Here is a 27,519-nt window from a genome sequence, read left to right as displayed (position 1 = left end):
GTACAACACAAAGTACCTCACGCGGGAAACACGTAACGTAAAGGCCTCATTATACTTCTGCGTCGGACCTACGCCGGAGCCAATACGCCGTAGGCAACGTGTTGGTTTTAATTTACTTCTGTGTCGTTGTCCGCGTTGACGCGCACCTAGGGAGCATGTGAAACCCCGAGGGAGGGGTTCTGGCAGACCAATCACCGCGCTTGTGTCCGCGTAGAATTGACGCGTTGTTACATTTTTGGAGAAGTATAAAACAGGCTTAACGCGTAAATGCGCGTAACTAAAGTAAATCAAGCAAGCTAGTATGCATAGGCCACGAAGTGTTGGCGAAATAAAACATTAGCGAACCAGATGGATTAATATGGATTTTTCTTTTTTCGAGAAAACTTTCAAGGACCTGTATCTATGTATGTTCATTTTCAAAAACTTTCCAGGGCCTTGAATTTTTTTTTCTTTTTTTCAGATTCACAAACTTACAAGGATTTCAAGGACCCGTGGGAACCCCGTAAATTACATTAAACTGACTTTAAGAAAGCTCTTGCTGTTTGTTGACAGCATCACTGCATCTGCTAACAGAAACAGCAATGAAATGCCGTGGTACTTTACACAGCGTATGCGTACAGTTTCGTACAGTTAACAAGTTAGCATTTCTTTAACTTCTGGATTCATTGTCCTGAAGCCAATAGTTTTTTTTTTAATGGGTTCATATTTGAATGCCTGTAATAAGGTCTGTGGTGAACACAAGCACAAGATATTTTCACATTTTATTCTCACATAAAATACATCAATTATACCCCACTTGTGTTTTTTAAAACTTTAACGTCTTGAAAAATGATAGCAAGTGGCTAAATGGGACTACAGAGGTTGTCTGGGACATTACACGTCATTACAGCGAACAGGAAACTTGTGTTTATACCTGTGCAAACTATTCTAAATACCAAACTTTACATCTTGTAAATAAAGAATGAAAGAGTGGTCGGAAACTTAATGGTGCTGGCACTAAAGTCATGCGTCCGCAGTGTTCGTTTATAGCCTACGCTTAGCTTTTTACTTCTGGCAATTGTATTTAGGCTTTAAAATTCATAAAAGTTCATTTGTGAAGATTGTCATGATGAGAAAATGTGGAAGAATCCCAAACTTTTGTTGGTCACAGAGCTTGTATTCTGCAATTATCCAAAAGTCAATGGAAAAATCCTATTGGCTTTTTGTCAAGGGAACCAGAGTGATGCTAACTTCCGGGTTGGCCTACAAAAATATGTCATCCCTGCGGCCCTCTTTTGTCTGAACAAACCTAAAATATAAACATTTTAGCTTACCATTAATGTCAGATTTTATTGCTGATTTGAAAAATGTAAAATAAATGCGAGTTTGGTAAGCAGCTTTTGAGATTTCTGTGTTTCCTACTAGGAGTTGTATTTGAGTGACTGAAAACAGCTGTGCTTCCAAGATGGCCGCTGAGTGTTTTGCCTCGAAAAGTCTAAACAGGATTACGGGGAGTTATAAGCTGAAACACTGCACTGATGCAGCCGTTTAGTGAATTTGCCCCACTGTCTCACTATGTTGCCCTTTGGTTCTCTTCTCCCAGGCGGTAAGAGGCCCCTTTCCCTTTTCTATTCTCCATCTTTTGTGCATTCTGTCTTTTCTCACCCCATCGTAAGCATGACCTTTTGTCATTAATCAGTCCTACATTGTCCCTTTATGGCCCTCTTTGCCTTAGTCCCCTGTCCAAGTCTGTCTTTCCAGGCCTTTGTCCATTTGCTGGTTCTCTCTCTATCTCTCTCTCCCTACCCCCAGTTCCAACTCCTCCCTCCATCCTGACCCTTTTCCTTTCTTTCTCTACCTCCTTTTCTTCTTTTGACCGCTGCTTTCCCCGGTGCCCTTTTATTCCAGCCACATGGCTCAGTGTATGTGTGGGTGCTCGCTGCAGGAGTCTTGTCGAGGTGGTGGTGCGGGCAGAACGAAAGAGTGTGAGGGAGAGGGGGAAGAACAGGGGGATGGAGAGAATTGGTCAGGACAGGAATGGACAGAGGAGGAGAGCTGCAGAGCCACTTCGTTCTCGTAACAAAAGGAGGAACGGGAGCCCTGGATGTACTTTTTCTCTGCTAACTCTTTAGCGCTGCAGGTTGGCGTGTCCGTGACCTCATAAGTCCTGTTGAAGTACGAGTAGTCCACCTAGAGGCGGGGAGGACGCATGACAAGTACAAAGCATAACTACATGTGCATTTCAAATGAAAAACCAGTACAGATTATTGTTTTATAAATGCAAGGAATGCAAAAAGTGCTGCACGGGGTGTAACTTCAGTATTTCGGTGCTCTTTGGGTGTAGGGATGGTTCCTAGTCACCTGTTTTTAAAATCTAAGCCAAGAATAAAGGCTTTTTATATTTTTCTAAAAACTAATTACTTGAGTGCCTTGGATTGTTATGAGTAGATTATTGTTTTAGTTAAGACTAGTTTTAAGTTTTGGTTCTACATAAAAGAGAGATGCTTTTGTGTGTGTGTGCAGGAGAATCAATACATACATAAGCAACACCATCTTTGAGCATAAATGTGGCTATAAGCTTCTGGTATCAATAGCTATGTTTCCATCCAAAGTTGAGAATTTTGCATAAACATTTGCAAATAAAGCACTGTCCATCCAGTGAGACGAAGAGAACAAAATCATCCCTTTCTGATAAACCGGCGCTAAATATCACCAAGAAAAATTGAAGTTGCTGCAGTAGGAGAAGCCACTGTATATAATAATTTAGTAAATGAGTTGCGCCTCAGAGCGAGCAGATGAAACGCAATAAAGTTATCTTGCGTTGGGAAGCGGATGCTGCTGTTTGGGAACACAGTCGAGTAAGACACTTTGATGACAGATTTTGCTCAGGCATTTCAGAACAACCAAAACAACATTTCGGATGCTGTGCAATGAGATCAGTCTGCTGATTGGCCAAGTTATGTCGTCCCATTGCAAAGTCACGTCTTTTTAGATGCGCATCGAGGAATTTATTCGGTAAATGTGTTTCCATCATAGTTTATGCGTAAGTTTTCTTACCGACTCAATTGAGCGCATAATCTTTCTATGCGCATTTTTGAATCTAGGCCTATGCGCATTTTGCCGTTTCCGTTTGCCGTTTTTTTTATGCGAATGATGAAAGTGGGCATAAAAATAGATGGATGTAAACATAGCTATTAGCTCCTATTTAGTTAGAATGTCGAATTGAATGTATTTTCATTCCATTTCAGTTTAAAGAATTGCAGCATTGGACAAAACAGTCTTTAAATGTTAATGTGACAGTGAAGCTTTACAGGCCATAGATAGATAGATAGATAGATAGATAGATAGATAGATAGATAGATAGATAGATAGATAGATAGATAGATAGATAGATAGATAGATAGATAGATAGACAGACTAGATAGACAGACTAGATAGATAGATAGATAGATAGATAGATAGATAGATAGATAGATAGATAGATAGATAGACAGACTAGATAGACAGACTAGATAGACAGACTAGATAGATAGATAGATAGATAGATAGATAGATAGATAGACAGATAGACAGACTAGATAGACAGACTAGATAGATAGATAGATAGATAGATAGATAGATAGATAGATAGATAGATAGATAGACAGACTAGATAGACAGACTAGATAGACAGACTAGATAGATAGATAGATAGATAGATAGATAGATAGATAGATAGATAGATAGATAGATAGATAGATAGATAGATAGATAGAGAGACTAGATAGATAGGCCGACCGACCTGCTGCCTTACAAACACTGTAATGAGTCCCATCTGGCACTTCTACATTTACAACCACTGCATTTTCACTCAATCACTTTCCACCCTCCAGTTTTTATTCTCTGTTTATCACTCACCTGGTAGCAGTTCTTCCTTTCAAAGAGCACAGGTTCAAAGCGGTGACCCCAGACGATCTCAGAGGCCAGGTAAGAAGACCGGCATTGGGTTGTCATGGCAGTGGCCTCCACCATGCCCTCCAGAATCACCACCACTTCCAGCTCTTTGTCCCCCTCTAGTGTACGTTTGTCCACCTCAAAGAAAGGGCTCTCCTCATCAATCTCGTGAACGATGGTCACAGGTGACACCAAAAAGATGCGATCTGTTCCATTGTCAAAGCCGACATTGAGGTCTGCATTGTCCAATGGCAGGAACTCACCCTCAGGGGTCACCCGTGGCTGCAGAAAAGGTCAAAGGCAATGTTCATTTTCACACAGTTTGGTGTTTTAGTCATTCTTCTTGTTTGACAGAAATGTCCTGTAGGCAATTTAGGTTATTAGTCAATATTTAGGCATTTCATATTTATTAATAGTAATCCATTTTATTCTGACTGAAATGGCTTTTTTTTTTTTTTTTCAATAAAGATGTTTTAGCTGACGATAAAATGCAAACGTTCTACCATTTTAAACATTATAAATATGTATTTAAACATATTGAAGATTTATCAACATAAAATATGCTAATTTGAGCCCTTGAAAATATATAACCTGTATAATTCAATTTAAAAAAAACAGTTAAGGTTGGATCATTTGCATAAACTCAACATTTTCCCTCAACATTAACATTGTTGAAGCATTGTTAATACCCTGCATTGGCAGTGTTTTTTTTTTTATCTTCTCATATTTTAGTCTACAATGTTAAAATGGCTTGATAATCGCTAGGGTGTGTCTTTTTCGTCTCGTCTTTATTATTGTTGACAATAATAAAAAATAAAAACATTTTCACCAGTAATTTCGTCCACCTTGTTGACTTTATGATAGCAACATTGCATCATATTCAGACACGGAGCTATAAAAAGCGATAAAAGCTGTCTTTTATGGAAATCTATAATTTATTTTAGCGTTATAATGAGCGATACATTTTGTTGGTTGTTCAGTTTCTATTTTGTCACCCACGGAGGCCCTGTCAATGGTAAAATCTCATTGGTCCAAAACTCAGCTGCACATAACTCTATATTGGTCATCAACCAGCTAAAATTGTGTTCCATCACACAATATTTTCAGTGAAATTAATAAAAACTGCACATATTATCTGGTCAGGACACAGTTTAAGATTATTTAAGCAGATACAGGAAGTAATTACATTCCATTTTTTCCATATCTGTAAATCACAAAAAATAACAATGTCTTTATGATTGTATGTGTGTGCATATTGACTCCGGTCATTTTATTCCAGTATTTTTATTCATTATGCAATAACATAGGAACTATTAGAGTGTATATTAGAGTCTTATGTTCAAACATCTCACCATCTAACCTCAACACATCAGAACCTGTTAGAAACATCCATGTAGACAATGACACGATAAAAGACAAACATAAACACCATACTCGCAGACATAATACACACATCTGCACAATGACACACATTCGGATCAACTTAAGACATCAAGATTTCATTCACTGAAAACAAAACATACTGACACAAATACATTAAATCCAGCCGTTAAATGAAGTCACACACACGTACACACACACACACACACACACACACACACACACACACACACACACACACACACACACACACACACACACACGGCAGATAAGTGAGACAATGGTTTGCTCTAGTAAAGAATTAATCTCCTCTACAAATCTTATAAACCTCCGGTATGAGGTTGAAGAAAACAAGCCCTCATTAACCACACCAACTGTCCAGATGTCAATCTCTCTCGTTCTTTTTCTCTTTCATTCGCTATCTCTCATCTTGTCATGTATTCTACCTTTGCATGGTATTACTTTCTCAAGTACACTACCCTTTAAAAGTTTGGAGTTGGTAAGATTCTATAATGTTTTTGTCACTTATTTTCAACAAAGCTGCATTTATTAGGTCAAAATATGATAAAAATGGTAATATTTCTGTCTAAACTAATAAAAAAAATTCTAAATATAAAGTTCAAAAGAACAGAATTTATGTGAAATAGAAATTTGTAATATTTCCATTCTTTTGTAATATTATAAACACCTTTAATGACACTTTTGGTGAATGTTATGCTTAATAACAGGATTAATTTCTTTCAAAAAATAAATAAATAAACAATTACCGACCCAACACTTTTGCATGTTAGTGCACCTTCACAGTTGGACTTGGTCTTGGTCACACCACATGACTTTGATTTGATGGACAAAATTTTAAAATCTAAATAAGCAGTGAAGCAATTGTGTTTCTAAGAAATAATAAAAGATGAGGGTAATTACTTAAAGTTTTCTTTTCAAGAATTTAATTAATTTTCTTTCATTAAACATTTTGCCACCCCAAAAATATCATAATCAATTTTAATTCAGAAATCAACATTCTCATCACAGAAAAGGTACAAGTCACTGTAATGTAGACATACCAATATAAGTAAAGTGTGCCATATGCATCAGACCTTCAGCCAATGGTCTGTGGCCGTGAAGTCTGAGGCTGACACTAGGCAACACTGGCTATGTTTACATAAACACATTTTGTTTCAATCAGAATTAATTGATCAATCCGAAGTTCCGAACGTAGTTTTTACATGAACCAAAAATAAAGTGATCGGGTTGATGTGCACGTTTCGTTGTGTTGTGGCTTTATTTCGTTGTGTTTGTGGCTTAATTTCGTTGTGTTGTGGCTTTATTTCGTTGTGTTTGTGGCTTAATTTCATTATGTTGTGAACTTATATTTGCTTCTTAAATTTCGTTGTGTTGTGCACTACTGGTCCGATGAGCACATGAGCTGTTATGCCGTGCTGCTTAGATTAATCAAACAGCAAAAACGCCCCTTCCCGTGCCCAAAATAAAGTCTCTGTGGATGAGAGTATGAAGGGCGGAATGATGGGACGTTGTCCTTTTCCACTTCACAGACGATGAGTTGTAGGTGAATTTTAGAATAACACCAGTCATTTATGACACTTTATTTAACAACAACTACAGCTCATTCCGAGCGTCATACGTCATTACACCATTTCTACGTCACTGCACATGCGCAGTCTTTTGCAGTTTCGGTTTTCAATCCGATCAAGTGTTTACATGACCTCTCGATTGGATTAGAAAAGGAATAAACCACCCTTTTTAATCCGATTGAAATCTCATTCGGATTGGGCCCATTCGGATCATTTAAGGTTTTTACATGAAGGCTTTTCAGTGCGATTGATCCGCCAATCTGATTACTAATGGATCATTTGTTTGCATGTGTCTACAGCGAACGTGAGCATCTCGCTTATAATAAATTCATCCAACTTATCTGCACCGGGAGCATTTTTTTTTTACATGATGCACCACAACTATTTGAGAGTGTTCACACTGGCCACATCAAATTAAACTTTAAAAGCTGTAACATTTGTCTTTCTGAACGAGTGCATAATGATGTTGTATTGAAGCGTTCATTGTAGCACGTTGCAATGCAGTGCACTGTTCGCTTTGACATGTTAATGAGTCATGACCTATTTAATTTTTATCTTACATACTTCACCTTTAAGTCATGGGCGTTTATAGTGCCGCGCAGAGACCAGTCCGTACATTTTTTTTCTTCCAAATTACACCGGTTGAAAAACATGGAGTGCTGCGCATTATTCAGGCCCACCCATCATCCACTTTCTGCCTCCGCCACTCTGTGTGAATTCATTCAATTTTTTATATATATATTAATAGACAGGACAAAAAATTGTGGTTACTAACTCTAATAAGTGTATAAGTTGAGTATTAGTAGACTTTTAGGGGTAGGGGTAGTAGAATAAGGGGTTAGAGTTAGCAGAGTAAGTTGACATGTACATGTAAAGTTACTTATTGTCAGTAGAATATCTGTTGGAGGACCATCACAATAAAGTGTTAGCAGTCAGATATTAGGCAGTCAGTCTACTAATACTCTACTCATACTCTACTAATACTCTAACGATAGTTAGTTGACATGTAGGTGCAACGTTACTTATAGTCAACAATGTCTAAAAAGAACCATCAAAATAAAATGTTACCAAATTTGTTACCGATTTAAAAAAACCCATTTCAGCCAAGACACACACACACACTCAAATTCACAACGTCTTACTGACCTTCAGTATCTGTGCTCGTACATGGGCCTCCACCAGGTGGCTCTTGCGCATGTTTCCAACTCGCCACATAATGCAGAGTTTCCCATCCCTCATGGCCACCACAGCCACATCCGAGAACACCAGTGTCTCATTGCGCTTCTTGGGCTTGGCGATCTTAGCCATTACCGCCCCAATGATGAAAGCGTCGATGATGCAGCCCACAATGCACTGCAACACGACAGCAAACACCGCCAGGGGGCAGGCCTCGGTAACGCTCCGGAAGCCGTAGCCTATAGATGTCTGCGTCTCTAGAGAGAAGAGGAACGCTGCCATGAAGCTGTTCACCTGCTGAAAGCAGCGTTCCTCTGTCTCCGCCACTGTCTGCACCGGGCCGGAAACCCCGGTAGGTTGCAGAGGAGCAAAAGAGGAGGAAACAGACGAAGGAGAAGAGGAAGATGATGCCAGGGAAGCCAGATCCCCGTGAGCCACGGCGATGAGCCAGAAAGCGAAACCAAAGAGAAGCCAGGAGAGCAAGAAGGAGAGGGTGAACACCACGAGCATCCAGCGCCAGCGGATGTCCACGCAGGTGGTGAAGAGGTCGGTGAGGTAGCGCTGGCCCCTCTCGCTCATGTTGACGAAGGTGACGTTGCAGCGCCCGTCCTTGCCTACAAAGCGCCGCCGGGGCCGGCGGGACTGGCCACGGCGATCGCGGGGCGGTAAGGGAGAGAGGGAAGGCGAGGATGCTCTTTTGCTCCTCTCCCACCTCCCTTCTGCCCCAGACTCCCCCTTGAGTGCCGAGCCACGCCCTCCTTCTTCCCCCCTCCTCCCTCCCCCTTCTTCGTCATCATCATCATCCTCCACATCATCTTCCTCATCCCTCTCTTCACTCCTTCCTCCATTGCTGTGATGAAGGTTGAGCACTTTGCCATTGCAGTTGGGAGAAGGAAGCACGCCCGAATGGGAGGAAGTGACATCGTCACTTTGCGCCAGTCTCATGACTTCCTCCTCATCCAGAGGTATATCCACAACTGCACTGAAGCGCCGCTTCACCCGAGCAGCCCCCATTACTAGCGACAGCACACAGAATAAAAATGTCTGGGAAAAAAGAAGCGTTCAAGAGTTTGCCAGATAAATCCAGGGTCAAAGTGGATTAAAAAATTGGAATGTTTCCGTGAGAATAATTGCGGTGATATAGATATATCCAAAATATGAGTCGTTGATTGTATTCCACAGCGAGGCTTATGGCCTGAAATAGTCCTTATTGTCATTCAGATCCCGGCAGCCAATCGTTGCCCAGAGACGGAACACAATCGCATTAGAGATCATCTCTGACATCATCAGAGTCCCTCTTTTGAAGATTCGCGTAGTCTCTACTTGAGCAATCTGTCCACCATAGGAAGCTGTCAGGTATCAATAAACCAGCATTCCTGGATTTTACAGAACGCAAATTTCCAAAGTTGTTAGATGCAGTGAAGAAAGAAAAAAGTCAGTTTCAATGCAGTTTCTCAGCTTTAGAAATAGTTTTGACAAGGTCAGTTGGTGGGCAGAGACCAGACAGGGAAAACGGTGCTGCTTTAGGCCTATTCGCAATGTATAGCAACTACATAAGAAAGTGAGCAGCTAAAAGGCACAAACAAACAAGGCGAAGCTCAAGCAGAGCAGAAAGATGCAGAAGGAAAGAAAGGAACTTATATAACATGAAGAGAAAAACATAAACAAGTCTCAAGCTTTAGAACATATAGGGGAAGTTGAAAAGAACAAATGTTTGACATGCATTAAAATAGTACAGAAAATATAAGAGTAATAAATAATGAAATAAATGAATATAACAGCATGCATATACAGACCGATTTTTCCCTCTAGAACCTCTTCACATTTCCTTATTTAAATGGACGGATGTTTAAAGACACAAGAGAGACATGCAATTAATATGAAAACTGGTCAGCATTTGCTATAACTCCACAGTTGTGACCAGTTGTCTTCGATATTGAGCAAATATAACTCTGTAACACAGAGCAAGTCCATTTCCCAGTCATATTAGACATTGAAATAATTCAAACAGTCACAAGTGTCACGTATCCACCTCAAGTCTGGTTTCATCCAGTCTCAAGGCAAGAGCTTAGTTCTCCAAAAGAAAGGGTCATTTTGCTCTAGACAAAACTTGAAGTTCTGTAGCTGAATTACTGGACAATATCTGATAAAGAAAGTCCACACATTACAATAGGAAGTTTAGAGTGAGATGAATTATGACCTGTTGATGTACTTGACCTCTCCAAAAGCTTAAAAATGCTAGACGATGCTTTGAGATCTTCCTCAGAGTCCAAGTCCAGTTTGGTCGTCAAAAAACACATGCAATTGTTGAAATATCCCTAAAAGTGAACAATAGGCCAGGCAAGCATAAGCTAAAGCACAAATAATTACCTTCATGGATTTCAAAATAACGTCATTGAGAAACCAAAAGTTCAGACCTGATAAATGATGTCACCTTTTCATATACCTCCTCTGAGAAACCTGTAGTTTGAGGCTTAATGAACATAATAGAAAAGAAATTCTTTAAAAAAGATTTCTAGTCATGAAAAGTCCACTTGCACAGGAGAAAAAAAAAACACTCAAAAGAGAATTAACAAATTTGAGTGTGGAAAACGAAAATTTCTAAAGTGAGAGGTGACAAAAATATTAATCTTCAAATATCTGCTGCCTTCACACTGACATTTGTGGTAGAATATATAGGCAGGCCTGTCACGTTCCTTATTGTTTGAGTCTGCTGTTTTTTGCGTTGAGGAGATCACAATCTAGAACTCCTAGAGAAAAAAACATGATATGAATGTTAATATGAAGGCAAGATAACAAGATAAAAAAAAATTAACAAAAATGTTTCTATGTGACATGAAAACATGCTCAATATATGCTGATTATGTCTGATTATTCAGCTCTAAGAAAATGTCACAATTCCACTAACAGATTTATTTTATAGATACATATATAGACAAATGGAAAATTACCAATGCTGGCAGTTAATGAAGTACATGGATCATCCTCTGCCTTCTTTCTTTGCCCATTAAGTCAACAGAAATCTGCTGCAAAAGATAAAATATAAAGTAAAAGATTAGTGTCTTACTAAAAAAAATCCTCTGTCCCTCAAATTAAATTAAAATAAATAAATAAAATACATGCAAACAAAGCCTGAGTAATTTTAAATGATCAAATCATGTTTATTTTAATTCCCAATTTTTTCCCCCATTTTAGTTCCCAATAGACTTTTAATGTAAATAGCAGACTTGCTTCTGTTTGAAGAGGTTATATAAAAATAAGCAAAATGAAGGTAAATTGCTCCCACATGTAGCACTTAAAGGGGTGGTATAATGCCCCTTTTTACAACATGTAAAATAAGTCTCTGTTGTCCCTAGAGTGTGTATGTGAAATTTTAGCTCAAAATACCCCACAGATATGTTTTACAGCATATTAAAATTGTCCCTTTTTGAGGATCAAAAAAAGAGTTGTTTTTGAGTGTGTCCCTTTAAATGCAAATGAGCTTCTGCTCCCGGCACAGAGGGCGGAGCTTCAACAGCTTGTGTGTGTTAGCAGCTCCGATTACTTCATGCAGACAAGCCCTAAAATGTCATAACAAAATTACACACTTCACCTAATCACCAAGCTACATATTTTCCCTTTTGAAAAGGCATGAAACTCTCCAAATCTCTACACTTTTGAGCTTTATTTTTGTTTTGTTTTAAATGGCTTTAAATATAACACTGAAAGCTAAAATATCCAGTTAAATACTTCTCTCACAAGTTTTTTCACAAAAAAATTTGATCACAGTGTAGCCACAGTGCTTTCCATGTCATGTGTGTTGTTCACTTGGATCTAGTGAGTGTTTGTGCCTTATTTAAAGGGTAACTAAACCCCTGGTCAGAGCCTGACTCCACCCACTGGCAATATTTGAAAAATGCTAGAAAAGTGGGCAGACCCCAGCGGCGATAGAGGGGACGAACCGAGGGCGGGGCTGAGTGGGGGGGCGTGCACCTGAGACCCGCAGTGACGGATTAATTGACAGCTGCTGTCAGACTCTAAAATGGAGAGTGACGTAAAGTACATGCATCTGATGAGTTTTATCGAGTTGATGTCAATACCGCTGTAGTAGTGCTAGTGTAGTATCTCTGTAGGCATATTCATATTTTGCCGCTATGTGGAAAAAAATCCAGCAAAATGTGCCGGCGCGTTTGTCAACCCCAGAGAATTAACTTTAGCCCAACCATAAATTGTGATTATATATATGATCACTTCCATCAAGACGCCGCTGCGGTGGAGGAGTCCATGCAGGAGGAGCAGCGTTTGGCACTGCGTCGCTTTTCAGTGTGAGCTGTGTGGAGAAACCCATTTCCACCTCTATTGCGTTGGAGAAGCAATCCCACGTAAAATGCAGGTTGCACACTTGAGCTCCACTGGCACCTAATTTCCAAGTCTGCTGGAAAGCTATGCAGTCCAGCAGTGCTGTTGCAACACTAAACCTACGTACCCTCCTGACCACTGTACTAAATACAGATAAATCTACGCTAACTTGAAGCTATCCTAACTGATGCAATATATGCGTGGTAGCTCGTACCAAGGGAGGGCGTAGTGAGCTGGAACCTGCTTACGTCCATAGACAGTATAAGAAGTGGACAGAGCCATCTCATTGGAACTCAATTAAGACAAGTGAAGCAAAATTTTTAGCGAATTTTTAGGACTTCCGTTCCTGACGCGCAGACTCAAACCGACTCAAACAGAGCGTGACGACGTAGATGTGACGTGAGCAACCCGTCTGTCTTCTAGTGGCTGTGGCATGAGAAATCTGAATCATTCCCTTCCGAATCTTGCAGAGACGGAGAGCGTGAGTATGAGCTGCCCATGAGCTAGTAGCAGGAGAAACTTTTGCTAGGTATTCTGATTAATTATTTTGTCATTTTGCCTCCACGTCTCCCTGATTGCCCACGAGCTTCTCCTCCCGTCCATACGGTAATTCTCTACTGTGCGACAGAGAGTCGCTTGGTTATGACACAATCGTTAGCCTACTTTTACAAAAACTGCTTCTACGGGGCCATAACATAAGCTACAAGGTAATGGAGCATTTTATACATTGTCGTGTTTCTTTAGAAATAATGGACAAATGGAGTCTTCAAACGCCTCAGATGTGAAGTTATTCGCTGTCAAAGTGACGCCAAAATGAATGGGAGTCAATGGGATGCTAACAACAGGTGAAGTTCTGCTACAAGATGGTGGCACGCGGCCGGCTTCAACTTCGGTCGACTTCCTTCCCGCTTGCTTAGGTCACGTACCACCGCAAACATCCAATAGGAAAATTCAACTGCAGTAGCCACCGTTCAACCTGAAGAGGGCAGCACTCAGACGTTTTTACACCATATATTGTAGAATTAAAACACTTTATACCCAAATGTCAAAAAAGTTACTCGAATCAATGAACAGCACTAATAAAGCCCCATTCTTACAGATCATTAACTAAAAAAAGTTGGTTTAGGGTTTAGTTACCCTTTAAAGTCCGCGTGAACCCGAAGTTGCAAACGACTTTTCTCCAGTGCTGTGACGTATTTCCCAGTGAAAAGGAATATTGAACAGAGGGCAGGGTTTTACTCTAGCGCTCCTCCTCTCCATCTCTCGCTCATTACAGACTAACGGTTTGAGGGGAGTGGTTAAGCGTTTCCCAACCCAAGTCCTCAAACCTACGTCATCAGAGAAGGGACGCCATTCCAGACCGGAAGTAACTTTTCAGACTTTGATTAAAGATTACGACGGCAAACAATTTTTTTCTGTGTTTTAACTTGCACGGATTAATTGTTCACCACAAGACTAGTAATATGCGCTAACAAAGTAAATAGGGTCAATTTTGATTTCAGTTGGACTTAAATCACCAACCCTTGACCTCTTTAACCACTTCACATTATACTGTAACCCAGGGCTGTGTGAGTGTGCGTGTGTGTGTGTGTGTGTGTGTGTGTGTGTGTGTGTGTGTGTGTGTGTGTGTGTGTGTGTGTGTGTGTGTGAATATTCTGTTTCAGATCTCATTAGAACACTAAACCTATTGATTAACTCATAAACCAACACTGCTGAAAATACACCATTGGCAGAGAGCCATTCTGTTGATTGACAGCATTCATGTTCTCTCAGCTAACAAGATCATCCACAGCAGTTAGTTACACTCTCATGGTTTAAAAGTAACTTTTCTATTCCTTTTACCAAGTAGCTGTCATGGTTTTACATTTAGTGAAGCTCACAACGTAATTTCGGGAGGAGTGAACCCATCTAATCTTTCAATTCACTGCCAGAGTATATAAGCAGCCGCTCACCTTGCTCTGGCATCAGCTGTTTTGGCATCCCTCCACCTCCCCAACTCCACCAACATTATTAGGCATCTTGCTACCATACTCATCATCCAACCATTAGTAGTCCCACTGGGGGTATATCTAAGCTAGAGTTGAAGCTGCTTCCTCGAGCCCCTCCACTGCGGACAGCAAGTCATATGCTTAACCTTATTAGCTTAAAGATTATATGGGCAAAGGAACTCGTGAATTTATAGTTACCACCATTGCTTCAGTTACACTTTAGACATTCTACTAACTTTGCATGTCAACTAACTCTCATTAATTTGCCACAACATGTCAACTAACTCTTAGAGCATTAGTAGACTCTAAGGTTAGGTTAGGGTTAGCCAAATAAGTTGAGGTAGTTGTAAAGTTACTTATAGTCAGTAGAATGTCTGTTGGGGGACCATTAATATAAAGTGTTAGCAGATATAAGCAGAGAGTCTTCTAATACTCTAATGACGGCTAGTTGCCGTTGCAAAGTTACTTATAGTTAGTTAGTTGAATGTCTAAAGTAGGCTATCATTAGTTATTTCCCTAAATAAAGACTGATATGAATGATAAAAAGTTGTTTATTTTAGAAAAAGGTCAATTGCAAAATATGTTATTTTTAATAGCACTTAAATGTATGCTAAAATAATGGCAGATTTAGTAATCTTGATAATACTCTAAAGCTTTTTAAAACACTTACGGACCAGGCACCATGATTTGAAACGCTCACAAATCTCGGATTGATTGCAAAGTTTAACCATCATAAAGTGAAAGTTTACGTGTTTTAGGTCCTGTCAGTTTAAACATTCACATGATTTTAAACCATTTTAAACCGAAATGCCTGTCTGAGAAAGAAAACGGATGTGTATCAATATATTAGATCTGAGCATTCAGTCTTAAAATGACATCAGCCTAATGTTCCTGTCGCTGTCTGTGTCATTAATCTTAATCAAATAAAATAAAAAGAGAAAATATCTTTTAGCTTTAACAGATTAATTATATTTAATTTATACAGTTAAGACTGTGCAGTGTCATTTTACATTTGATTAAATTTCTGTACCTGAATACTGTTTAACTTACCTGAAAAACATAAAGCACTGCTTATTCCATTTGTATCTTTGTTCTATTATATTTTCCATGCTTGTAATTTGTTTATTTTCTATGCAGATGCACTCCCCTAAAAAAATCCCAATCATTCTAGAATGATTCATTCTTTCCACATAGAGCTATTCAAGTCTTCTGTTGAAATTGTTTTCATATTGCAATATTCAGTATATCGCAGAAAAACTAAATATTGCAATGTTAGTTTTTTTCCAATATCGTGCAGCCTCCACCTCATATTAGTTGGTTTATATATATATATATATATATAAGCTGATCATATAATTGTAAATGAAAAAAGTATTTTAAATTGTTGAAAACAGTTCTTAAGAGTTGTCAACAATTTCAGTGAACTTCACGTGTACTAACACTGACTCTCTCACTTTCTCTCTCCGTATCACTCTCTTTAACATGTCGGTGGTGTCTGGTGAAACCTCCCATGCTGCTTATGAAAACTGAGTGCTACTCAAACACCCCTGATCCTCTCCAGCACGTGCAGCATTCAGAAGGACCAAGATACGGGGCCAAGGTCAGCGTGATATGCGGACGCTCTAGAATAATTGCTGGCAGAGAGCCAGAGCAGCAGTGCCAGGCTTATGTCGGGGTGGAGTGCACTGATCAGACTGCAATTAACAGGGAACTAGCTAAATCTATGCAAATCAGCTCAAATGTTACACAACAATTAACGTTTGACTGCATAACAAGGTTAATAGCTATGTTCCATCTGACCCCAGAATATTTTAATAAAAGAAAAAGGGTTGTGAAAAGGAGCACAATTAAAACATTTGTACTATTGTTCCTAAACATAAAAATGTTCCAGGACTCTACATATAAATATCATTATTTTCAGTAGTTTATTCTCTCTGACCCCTTGGCACTCAAACTGCATTCGTCACTCTATCCATCCTGTATTATCTCTCTCTTTTTGTCTTTCTATCCCTGTCCCTGATTACATGTCCATGTTCAAGTGTTATGAAGGGAGATTAAGGTCCATGTGAAAATCAATTCAATAACATTCTGAATAACCTTTCGATCTCTTCCTCCCTTTCAGAAATCTGATGGGGATAATCTTATCGAGAAATGTACGCTATTATTACATCACATGACTGATGTCATGCACATTTCTATGGTACAATATGTGAAAGTTATATTACTTCAGCTAGGACTGACAACACGGGCTCAAATTCTAAGGCTGTAAAAATTATAACCTAAAAATGATGACATATAAATTAACTGGTTTTATTTAAGTAAAAAAAATAATATATATATATACTGTATATATATACACACATTTATATAAACCATATTGCTGAATCAACCTAAATACATTTATTTATACCAACACATTTCATTTTTTAATTTCTGTGTGTTAAATCAAGTAAAATAAGGCAACAATTGCAAATTACCACTTTCTACAGTGTATGTACTGTACGCTGGTTAAATACTACAGACACTTTAAAGTGACAAGTAGTATGCTTGTCTTTTATTTCTAGTATTGACCATTTTATGTGAAGCACATGGCTGACCTGCATTGATATTCCACAAACATTCTGTTAGAAGGAATATTCTCCTAAGGAATTTTATGTTTGTGGTAGTGATTTTATTCTTATTAAAGGGATAGTTTAAGAATCAAGATATCCTAAAATGAAAATCAAGTCATCATTTAGCCTACTCACTCTGGTGTTGTTGTAATGTTGCACAGCACATTTAAGCTTCAGCAAGAACCAATGAGGTTCATTCTCGTGTTACGCAGCACATTTGAGCTTCTGCAGGAACCAATGAGGTTCATTCTCGTGTTACGCAGCACATCTGAGCTTCTGCAGGAACCAATGAGTTTCATTCTCGTGTTACGCAACACATTTGAGCTTCCGCAAGAACCAATGAGGTTCATTCTGGTGTTACGCAGCACATCTGAGCTTCTGCAGGAACCAATGAGGTTCATTCTCGTGTTACGCAGCACATTTGAGCTTCTGCAGGAACCAATGAGGTTCATTCTCCTGTTACGCAGCACATTTGAGCTTCTGCAGGAACCAATGAGGTTCATTCTCCTGTTACGCAGCACATTTGAGCTTCTGCAGGAACCAATGAGGTTCGTTCTCGTGTTACGCAGCACATTTGAGCTTCTGCAGGAACCAATGAGGTTCATTCTCCTGTTACGCAGCACATCTGAGCTTCAGCAGGAACCAATGAGGTTCATTCTCCTGTTACGCAGCACATTTGAGCTTCTGCAGGAACCAATGAGGTTCATTCTCGTGTTACGCAGCACATTTGAGCTTCTGCAGGAACCAATGAGGTTCATTCTCCTGTTACGCAGCACATCTGAGCTTCAGCAGGAACCAATGAGGTTCATTCTCGTGTTACGCAGCACATTTGAGCTTCTGCAGGAACCAATGAGGTTCATTCTCGTGTTACGCAACACATTTGAGCTTCTGCAGGAACCAATGAGGTTCATTCTCGTGTTACGCAACACATTTGAGCTTCTGCAGGAACCAATGAGGTTCATTCTGGTGTTACGCAGCACATTTGAGCTTCTGCAGGTACCAATGAGGTTCATTCTCGTGTTACGCAGCACATTTGAGCTTCTGCAGGAACCAATGAGGATCATTCTGGTGTTACACAACACATTTGAGCTTCTGCAGGAACCAATGAGGTTCATTCTCGTGTTACACAACACATTTGAGCTTCTGCAGGAACCAATGAGGTTCATTCTCGTGTTACGCAGCACATTTGAACTTCAGCAAGAACCAATGAGGTTCATTCTCGTGTTACGCAGCACATTTGAGCTTCAGCAAGAACCAATGAGGTTCATTCTGGTGTTACGCAGCACATTTGAGCTTTTGCAGGAACCAATGAGGTTCATTCTCGTGTTACGCAGCACATTTGAGCTTTTGCAGGAACCAATGAGGTTCATTCTCGTGTTACGCAGCACATTTGAACTTCAGCAAGAACCAATGAGGTTCATTCTGGTGTTACGCAGCACATTTGAGCTTTTGCAGGAACCAATGAGGTTCATTCTCGTGTTACGCAGCACATTTGAACTTCAGCAAGAACCAATGAGGTTCATTCTCGTGTTACGCAGCACATTTGAACTTCAGCAAGAACCAATGAGGTTCATTCTGGTGTTACGCAGCACATTTGAGCTTTTGCAGGAACCAATGAGGTTCATTCTCGTGTTACGCAACACATTTGAGCTTCTGCAGGAACCAATGAGGTTCATTCTCGTGTTACGCAGCACATTTGAACTTCAGCAAGAACCAATGAGGTTCATTCTCGTGTTACGCAGCACATTTGAGCTTCAGCAAGAACCAATGAGGTTCATTCTCGTGTTACGCAGCACATTTGAACTTCTGCAGGAACCAATGAGGTTCATTCTGGTGTTACGCAGCACATTTGAGCTTCTGCAGGAACCAATGAGGTTCATTCTGGTGTTACGCAGCACATTTGAGCTTCTGCAGGTACCAATGAGGTTCATTCTCGTGTTACGCAGCACATTTGAGCTTCTGCAGGAACCAATGAGGATCATTCTGGTGTTACGCAGCACATTTGAGCTTCTGCAGGAACCAATGAGGTTCATTCTGGTGTTACGCAGCACATTTGAGCTTTTGCAGGAACCAATGAGGTTCATTCTCGTGTTACACAACACATTTGAGCTTCTGCAGGAACCAATGAGGTTCATTCTCGTGTTACGCAACACATTTGAGCTTCTGCAGGAACCAATGAGGTTCATTCTCGTGTTACGCAGCACATTTGAACTTCAGCAAGAACCAATGAGGTTCATTCTCGTGTTACGCAGCACATTTGAGCTTCAGCAAGAACCAATGAGGTTCATTCTCGTGTTACTCAGCACATTTGAACTTCTGCAGGAACCAATGAGGTTCATTCTGGTGTTACGCAGCACATTTGAGCTTTTGCAGGAACCAATGAGGTTCATTCTGGTGTTACGCAGCACATTTGAGCTTCTGCAGGAACCAATGAGGTTCATTCTCGTGTTACGCAACACATTTGAGCTTCTGCAGGAACCAATGATGTTCATTCTCGTGTTACGCAGCACATTTGAACTTCAGCAAGAACCAATGAGGTTCATTCTCGTGTTACGCAGCACATTTGAGCTTCAGCAAGAACCAATGAGGTTCATTCTCGTGTTACGCAGCACATTTGAGCTTCTGCAGGAACCAATGAGGTTCATTCTGGTGTTACGCAGCACATTTGAGCTTCTGCAGGTACCAATGAGGTTCATTCTCGTGTTACGCAGCACATTTGAGCTTCTGCAGGAACCAATGAGGATCATTCTGGTGTTACGCAACACATTTGAGCTTCTGCAGGAACCAATGAGGATCATTCTCGTGTTACACAACACATTTGAGCTTCTGCAGGAACCAATGAGGTTCATTCTGGTGTTACACAACACATTTGAGCTTCTGCAGGAACCAATGAGGTTCATTCTGGTGTTACGCAGCACATTTGAGCTTTTGCAGGAACCAATGAGGTTCATTCTCGTGTTACGCAGCACATTTGAGCTTTTGCAGGAACCAATGAGGTTCATTCTCGTGTTACGCAACACATTTGAGCTTCTGCAGGAACCAATGAGGTTCATTCTGGTGTTACACAACACATTTGAGCTTCTGCAGGAACCAATGAGGTTCATTCTGGTGTTACGCAGCACATTTGAGCTTTTGCAGGAACCAATGAGGTTCATTCTGGTGTTACACAACACATTTGAGCTTCTGCAGGAACCAATGAGGTTCATTCTGGTGTTACACAACACATTTGAGCTTCTGCAGGAACCAATGAGGTTCATTCTCGTGTTACGCAACACATTTGAGCTTCTGCAGGAACCAATGAGGTTCATTCTCGTGTTACGCAGCACATTTGAACTTCAGCAAGAACCAATGAGGTTCATTCTCGTGTTACGCAGCACATTTGAGCTTCTGCAGGAACCAATGAGGTTCATTCTCGTGTTACGCAGCACATTTGAAATTCAGCAAGAACCAATGAGGTTCATTCTCGTGTTACGCAGCACATTTGAGCTTCAGCAAGAACCAATGAGGTTCATTCTCGTGTTACGCAGCACATTTGAACTTCAGCAAGAACCAATGAGGTTCATTCTCGTGTTACGCAGCACATTTGAGCTTCAGCAAGAACCAATGAGGTTCATTCTCGTGTTACGCAGCACATTTGAACTTCTGCAGGAACCAATGAGGTTCATTCTCGAGTTACGCAGCACATTTGAGCTTCAGCAAGAACCAATGAGGTTCATTCTCGTGTTACGCAGCACATTTGAACTTCTGCAGGAACCAATGAGGTTCATTCTCGAGTTACGCAGCACATTTGAGCTTCAGCAAGAACCAATGAGGTTCATTCTCGTGTTACGCAGCACATTTGAGCTTTCTCACGAACCAATGAGTTTCATTCTCGTGTTACGCAAAAAGTTTGTTCTCGCGAGCCAAGCAGGTTTGGTTGAGCTTCTGTTTATGTTCGCTGATTAATGTTTATATGTGAATAAAGGACTAAATTCAATCTGTCCATCAGATAAAGTGATCGTTTTTTCTCAAATTTGGACTAAACTGTTCGATTCATTAGTTTTCGATCTCTTTAGGAACTTTTTGAAGTGTCAAAGTGGTAGTTGTTTAGCTGTCAATAAAGGGACAGAAAGCTCTCAGATTTCATTAAAAATATCTTCATTTGTGTTCCGTAGATGAATGAAAGTCTTACGGGTTTGGAACGACCTGAGGGTGAGTAATTAATGACAGAATTATAATTTTTGGTTGAACTATCCCTTTAATATAATTCTTGTAAAAAAGTGATTACTTTTCAGTGACTTCACAGCATGGCAACACGACACAATATCAGTTCCTGGATCATGTTTTTGATTCACAAGAAATAATTAGTTCATAAAACTGAAAGACATGAAAATCATTTGGTTGCAGTTATTTTTTCTTTTTTTTTAATTACCATGAATAAAAAATTAAGTATAGTATAATAAGTATAAATAAGCTTTTGAGTATTGTAGAATTAGTCAAACTTATACCTGAACCACATAATGTATTGTACAGACTACATTCAAACTTAAGTTTTGTTGAAAATTTCAGCCTAAAGTGGGCTTTAAAAAAATCATTTAAAAAAATTAATTTGAGAGCAAAATTTGAAAATCTCTTATTGACTGATGATGTTCGGCATTCAAAATTGAACCAAGAGCAAATACATCATAATATTTGCATTCTGAATCACAACCAGATATCTTTCTTACATCTGAACTGTGAGTGGTCTTGTCATCATTGAATATAATGAACCATTTATAGCTGCTTTTATATTGCACAAGTCATGTTCATTCTTGTGATTTAATTTACACAGGACCAAAGCCTGCATTGAAACTTGCAGGAAATGCAAATTTAGTGAATAAAACATTACTCACGTCACGAATATCTAATTGTTTAAAATGTATAATGCTGTTGCAACAAGCTCAGTGACTGCTTGCATATAGTATTGGTATATGGTGGAAATACATGCTAAGCACCTGCAGCAGAACACATGCAGTAAAACAACAGCCCACATGCTGCATGACCAATCCATAGTGTCATCGATTCCGCTATGCCACAAAATGGGGCCACAAAAAGTCCATGCATTCACATGGCCGGGCTGTGTCTCTCTCCATTTCCCTCTCTGGCTCACTCTCAATTTCTCTGTGCTGCTCTCTCGCTCACTTTCAGTCTCTGATTTGCTGTCTTCTTCTATCTCTCTCAAGTCTAGGTATGCCAGAGGCATGCGATGAGATTATAGTGATACAGTCAGCCTACTGAAGCCTGGCTGGAAACTAACTCGTGTTAATCTGAGAGCAGTAATGAGAAAGTATTAACTACAGATAACATCCCCACTCACTGATTCTCTCCACAAAAGGCTTCAGTACAATCACCAAATCATTAGAACCTAATGTATGTGAAGAGAGCAAGACTACTTTTCCTCTTAAAATGATAAATGAGGAATGATATTTTTAAAATCTTAAAGGAATATTCCAGGGTCAGTACCAGTTCAGATCAGTTAAGTTGACCATGATGTTGATTAAAAATGTTTGATGGGGTCAATTCGTATTAAAATACTCACAGTTTCAATACTATAGACACACAATGTACATAATTTGTGTTAATATGATTGAAATGTGAAAAAAAAAAACACTTACTAACCTTTTCTATGTAAGGTTACTAAATATCAAATTTTACAACTTTGTTGCCACGAGCCACAACACAAACATTTCTGTGCATTTATTTAATTATAAGATCTCTATTGTGTTTTTAAACTTAACTTAAACTATTAAACTTACACTGTAAGTACATGAATGTAATCTCAATTTCTGCATTTTTTAAAGAAAAAGTCAAAAAAAAATGTTTTGTAGAAATCCACATTAAAATCAAAAGTGTAAATTCTGTTGAATGATCTTAACTTATTGAATCTGGAATATTTCTTTAAAGTTGGCATAAAACAGAAGTTGTAATAGTCTTTTCTTCCCTATTACATATATACAAGTTTCTCAAACAAGACAAAATGTAATGCGGGAATTGATCGGATGATTGTGGTTTGCAATTGCAGCAATCTCATATGATTAACAGGTTGTATATTTTTTATGCTTTCTTTCTTGAGATTAAGACATTCCAAATGCCGTCCAGCCAAACTCTCTCCTGCACATATACTGTCACGGTCCTCCTCATTCACTTCTCTGCCTCCCTGGTTTCCACACTGTGGTCTGTTGCTGCAACACTTCAACCCCAGGAGCTTACACAGTGTTGTGTTACCTTAGATATGCGTGGGAGTGCAGACTTCTTTCAAACTGCCTGTTGCTGCAGTAGCACTGACACAACTTACATTGTCTGAGTACTCGGTCTTTGCCTCCCTAACCAATGTCTATAGGACACAAAAGCCTCTTTAACCCTTTAAGGGTTATAAATTCAGTGAGGAACTGCTTCTGAACTTGTACTGGTAAAGCTACTTGAAACAAACCCATGACAACAGTCTTATCATAGAACCAACAGTGTGTACAGTATGTTTATCACACATTCATTATGATAAGAGCAAGCTTGTGCATATTTAGTTGGTGAGGGAATTTCATTGTACTGTAAAGATGCTGTGCTAAATGCCACGCAAATGGCATGAGTACCGTTCTGAATCATTCAATGACACATGGGACACCCTGCGGTCTTGCAGCCTTATTTGCGCATGTCTGTGAAGATCCATATCATAAGGTCCATATTATTTAGGACAGATGGCTGCAAACAATGTTTAAAGTCCCATCCTGCACTAAAACAGATATTTGAGAGTGCTTAAAATCAACTATCTATAAGTCCTGTTCACACAGAGATGAAAACTAATCAAAGCTAATGCAATAACTAGCCTATGTCTCCACATGCGTTGGCATGATAACGTTGTTTATCATTAGCATGCGCGGCATGTTTGTCGTCTGCCACTTTAAATGCTCAAGATCTTTAAAGTCGGGTGGATTCTAATTGACTGTGTGATGGATTTTTAATTAATCATAACTAACATTTATTTTTCTAGCAGGAACAACATTCATATGCTCTTGAATCTTAAATGTTTCCAAACCCTTTGGTTGAACACTCGTGACTTTGAGTGTGTGTGTATAAATAACAAATAGGGGAAATGAAACTAGACAGATGTCTAGGTTTGAAAACTTGTGATTAACTTTGTGATTAACCTTGTGATAAACAACTAAATCAAGAAAACAGAGTTTGCTTCTACCTAGTAACAGAAGGATTTGCCTATGAAGAACCAATCAAATTGTAGGGAAATTATGTAATGTATCGTGTCATTTTCACCATGCTCCTATTCTATAAAATCTGTTGTATTCCTTTTTGCTGGTGGGATTCTCTCTGAAATTTGTCTGAGATCCTCCGGCCGTGATTAAAGCATATTCGAAGGCATTGTCTGGAGTCTGTTTAGTTATTGCTGCGCAGCAAGTTAGGGTTAGGGGACTCGGCAGACGTCGATGAGGAGACGCGCTAGAGTATAAATATTATTGAACGGGGATGTTGATTGTAGACGAGACCCAGATACAGGAAACTAACGTCGACTGTAGACGTTCGGGGACGTCGATTGTAGGCGAGACCCAGGTAGACTTAAGTCAGGTGCGAAAAATGAAAAAATCGACCACAATTGTCAATGATTTTATCGTTCATCAGTTGGGAATTTTTTTTCTAAAAGTGATTCCAACTAAATCGTTTCTCTGTGTTGTTATCATTGTAGCTGTGGTGTGGACTTCCGTATTCTCTAAGAATTAGAATGGTTCTTAAAACTTTATTGTTATAGTTGATGTAAACTTATCTTAAGTGTTGTGTGATCTTGACTTAACTTTTAATAATCGTTATAATTATATGAGAATAGGCAAGTCCACACCACAAATATATGATAACAATAAGGAAAAATAATCAGAATCAGAACGATATTTTCCAGGTAATGATAAAATCATTGGCAGTCCATCAGAATTCACCAAACTTTAAAGAGTTCCCTAGTAGGAAGTTCCCTGGCCCTAGTAGGAAAGAGGCTGCAGATATTCAGATCTACAGCATGACTGAAATTTATTTTTCCACAAAATTCAATAAACAAGAAGTTAATGTTGAGTAACTTATGTGTTAGACCCAGTATTGCGAGTTACTTTGTCTACTGTATTTACGAAAATAGTTCCAAATTCCAAACAAAATAATAGCAGGATCAACAGTTCCGCATCTCCATGCAGTGATGCTTTATTTCTGAATGAATCACAAAACAGCTGAATTAATAATGATTCAATGACTATGTCATAAAGACAGTCACTTGTCGCCACCTACTGTCAAAAAAAGGTATCCTGAAAAAGGTTTCACTGAAAAATCCAAGCCACAGACCACGCAAAATTTAGTCCTAACCCTATCCCTACCCCTAAACCTAACCCTACCCATAACTTATCCCAAAAATCACAGTGAAATGACAGGTGAATAACACTAATGTAAAAGCACCTAATCCTGGTTGTAAGCCAAAACTATACATAAACGGTAAACTTGTCCTTTATATCTGATTGGTTGATTGGAATGTTGTTCCAGGAACATTTTGTATTTGTTGAAATCACGTTCACCAATTCACTCAAAAGCTCCTCGAGCATGTTTTAATGGAAATATCTCTTTTCCAATGTTCATAACTTCATCACCTCAACCATCTCTGACTCAATTTTCTCTGTGCCTCCTACAGCTCTGCCTCTCGCATTCTTGAAGATTAATCTTTGTACTGAAATAATGCATAAATCTTTTCATCTCATTGTTTTTTCTCCTTTTCTTTTTATCAGCGTTTCTCCTACTCATCCTCTGCAAAAAAACTGTAGTTTGTAGACTCTCATGTGATGCATCAAAAGTTAAATGGGAGAAAGTATATCACTCTCTCCTGCTATCGCTTTCAGATCCTCTCTCCAGTCTATAACGTGGAGGAGGATGGGAGATGAAAAGGTAATCCTTTAGTCTGAGAGCATTTAGTTTTAAGTGTTCATTTTCACATCATGCTCAAGCCAATGATTCTCCTAATGAAAGTGTCACCATCATTTCTACAGAAATTAACCTTTACACTCTCCCGTTGTCTCAAAAAAGAAAGCACCGATTCTTAGAACTAATGACCTTGAGGTTAATCTCAACTTCAAACTAATAATACTGTAAACAGCGCCAGATGAAGGAAAGAGAAATGAAACGAAAATCCTCTTTGCAGTGGCACTAAAATGACAACAAAATTTGGGGTGCAATTGTCTCTCCATGTGGTTTAAGTAAATGCAGCCATTATAAAAGGACCTGAATTGGGTAGTGTGTTATTTATAGAATTACCTAACTGCTCCATGGGATTAATACAGCAAACGGTACTATACTGTTATCCAGACCACACGTGACCACACGTAAATGTACTATACGGTTAACCTAACCCTAACCCTAACCACCCTACCCAAATAGGTGTGGTCCGGATAACCGTATAGTTCCCAGCAAACTAAACTCAAACACCACTGAAATACATTGAAATGTCCTGTTAGACTATCAGATTAATTTTGATATCTAACAAAGACTATAGCACATACAAATCTGTACTTTAATCTACATTCTTCAAGTAGTTAAATACAGAATATATTTAAGGCCTATAGTAGAAAATATAGAAAAAAATAGCTACTATTAAATCTATAAGCATTGGGGGACCCTTTTTTATAACTTTAAAATGAACAAACGTTACAATATAGGTCTAATGTGTAATAGATTACAAAGAAATAATGAGAAATGCCATGAAAGTTTAATTTACAGGTTGTCATGGCCTATTCATATTTGAATACATGCTGATCTCCAATAGGCTACCTATTGTTGTTTTTAAGTGGTGTATTAATAAAAACAGCTAAATATCAACTATTTTCTACAATATTTTTAATAACTTCATGATTAATGAAAATTATAATTGAGTAATCAGGCCTTGTTGAATGAGGCCTGATTGAAATGCCCTTCACCTTGACCTGGTCACAGGTCAACCGTCGAGTTTTGAATTAGCCTAATATTCATATTTGTTTGAGTTCTTACAAAGACTACAAAAGTATACCAATAGAGCAATTAACCTACATTTTGAGTGAATTCGCTGTGAAATATTTTTGAAGTTTCGTGTTTATGATTTATTTACCAATTAACAGCCAAACGTCGAGTTTAATTCTACGTCGTATTGAACCACAACATGCAAAACTATACTATGCTCATAAAGGTAAATGTATGTTTACTTAAGTAATACAAGAAAAGCACTTAAACTAAGCCACTGGAAGTCAAATTTGAAGTTTGAAGAACGAAAACGACACTCACCGGCTCGTGCACAAATGTCATCACATAGCTATAGTCCATTTAAGCGTCATGTCTATTTCAATTCAATTTCTTTTCTAACTCTGTTTTAGAAATTCTAATTTCAATTAATATTAAAGCACAACAAGCCAGATAAAGCGACTGCTGTTTGAGGATGCGTCACATTAAAACGCTTTACAGCGCGTGAAAGTGTGGCGTGGGCGCTCTCTCTCTCTCTCCGCGTGCTCT

At 39.0% G+C, this 27,519-nt stretch overlaps 1 protein-coding gene across 1 annotated transcript; it reads right to left on the bottom strand.

Annotated features, from left to right (window-relative positions):
* Nucleotides 1-375: 375 nt before the first annotated feature.
* On the bottom strand, nucleotides 376-27,519 carry kcnj14 (potassium inwardly rectifying channel subfamily J member 14). The gene is made up of 5 exons (XM_081389874.1): nucleotides 27,295-27,519; nucleotides 11,009-11,083; nucleotides 8,028-10,807; nucleotides 3,877-4,194; nucleotides 376-2,169 (listed from the first exon to the last, which is right to left on the bottom strand). Exons 3-5 carry the CDS (start codon nucleotides 9,069-9,071, stop codon nucleotides 1,897-1,899), a joined length of 1,635 nt encoding a protein of 544 aa, XP_081246000.1. The 5' UTR covers nucleotides 9,072-10,807; nucleotides 11,009-11,083; nucleotides 27,295-27,519; the 3' UTR covers nucleotides 376-1,896.

The sequence above is a fragment of the Scardinius erythrophthalmus genome (assembly GCF_964197995.2).
Source record: "Scardinius erythrophthalmus genome assembly, chromosome: 16".
NCBI lineage: Eukaryota > Metazoa > Chordata > Actinopteri > Cypriniformes > Leuciscidae > Scardinius > Scardinius erythrophthalmus.
The sequence above is the reverse complement of the archived record's forward strand: the minus strand, read 5'-3'. Positions and strand labels throughout refer to the sequence as shown.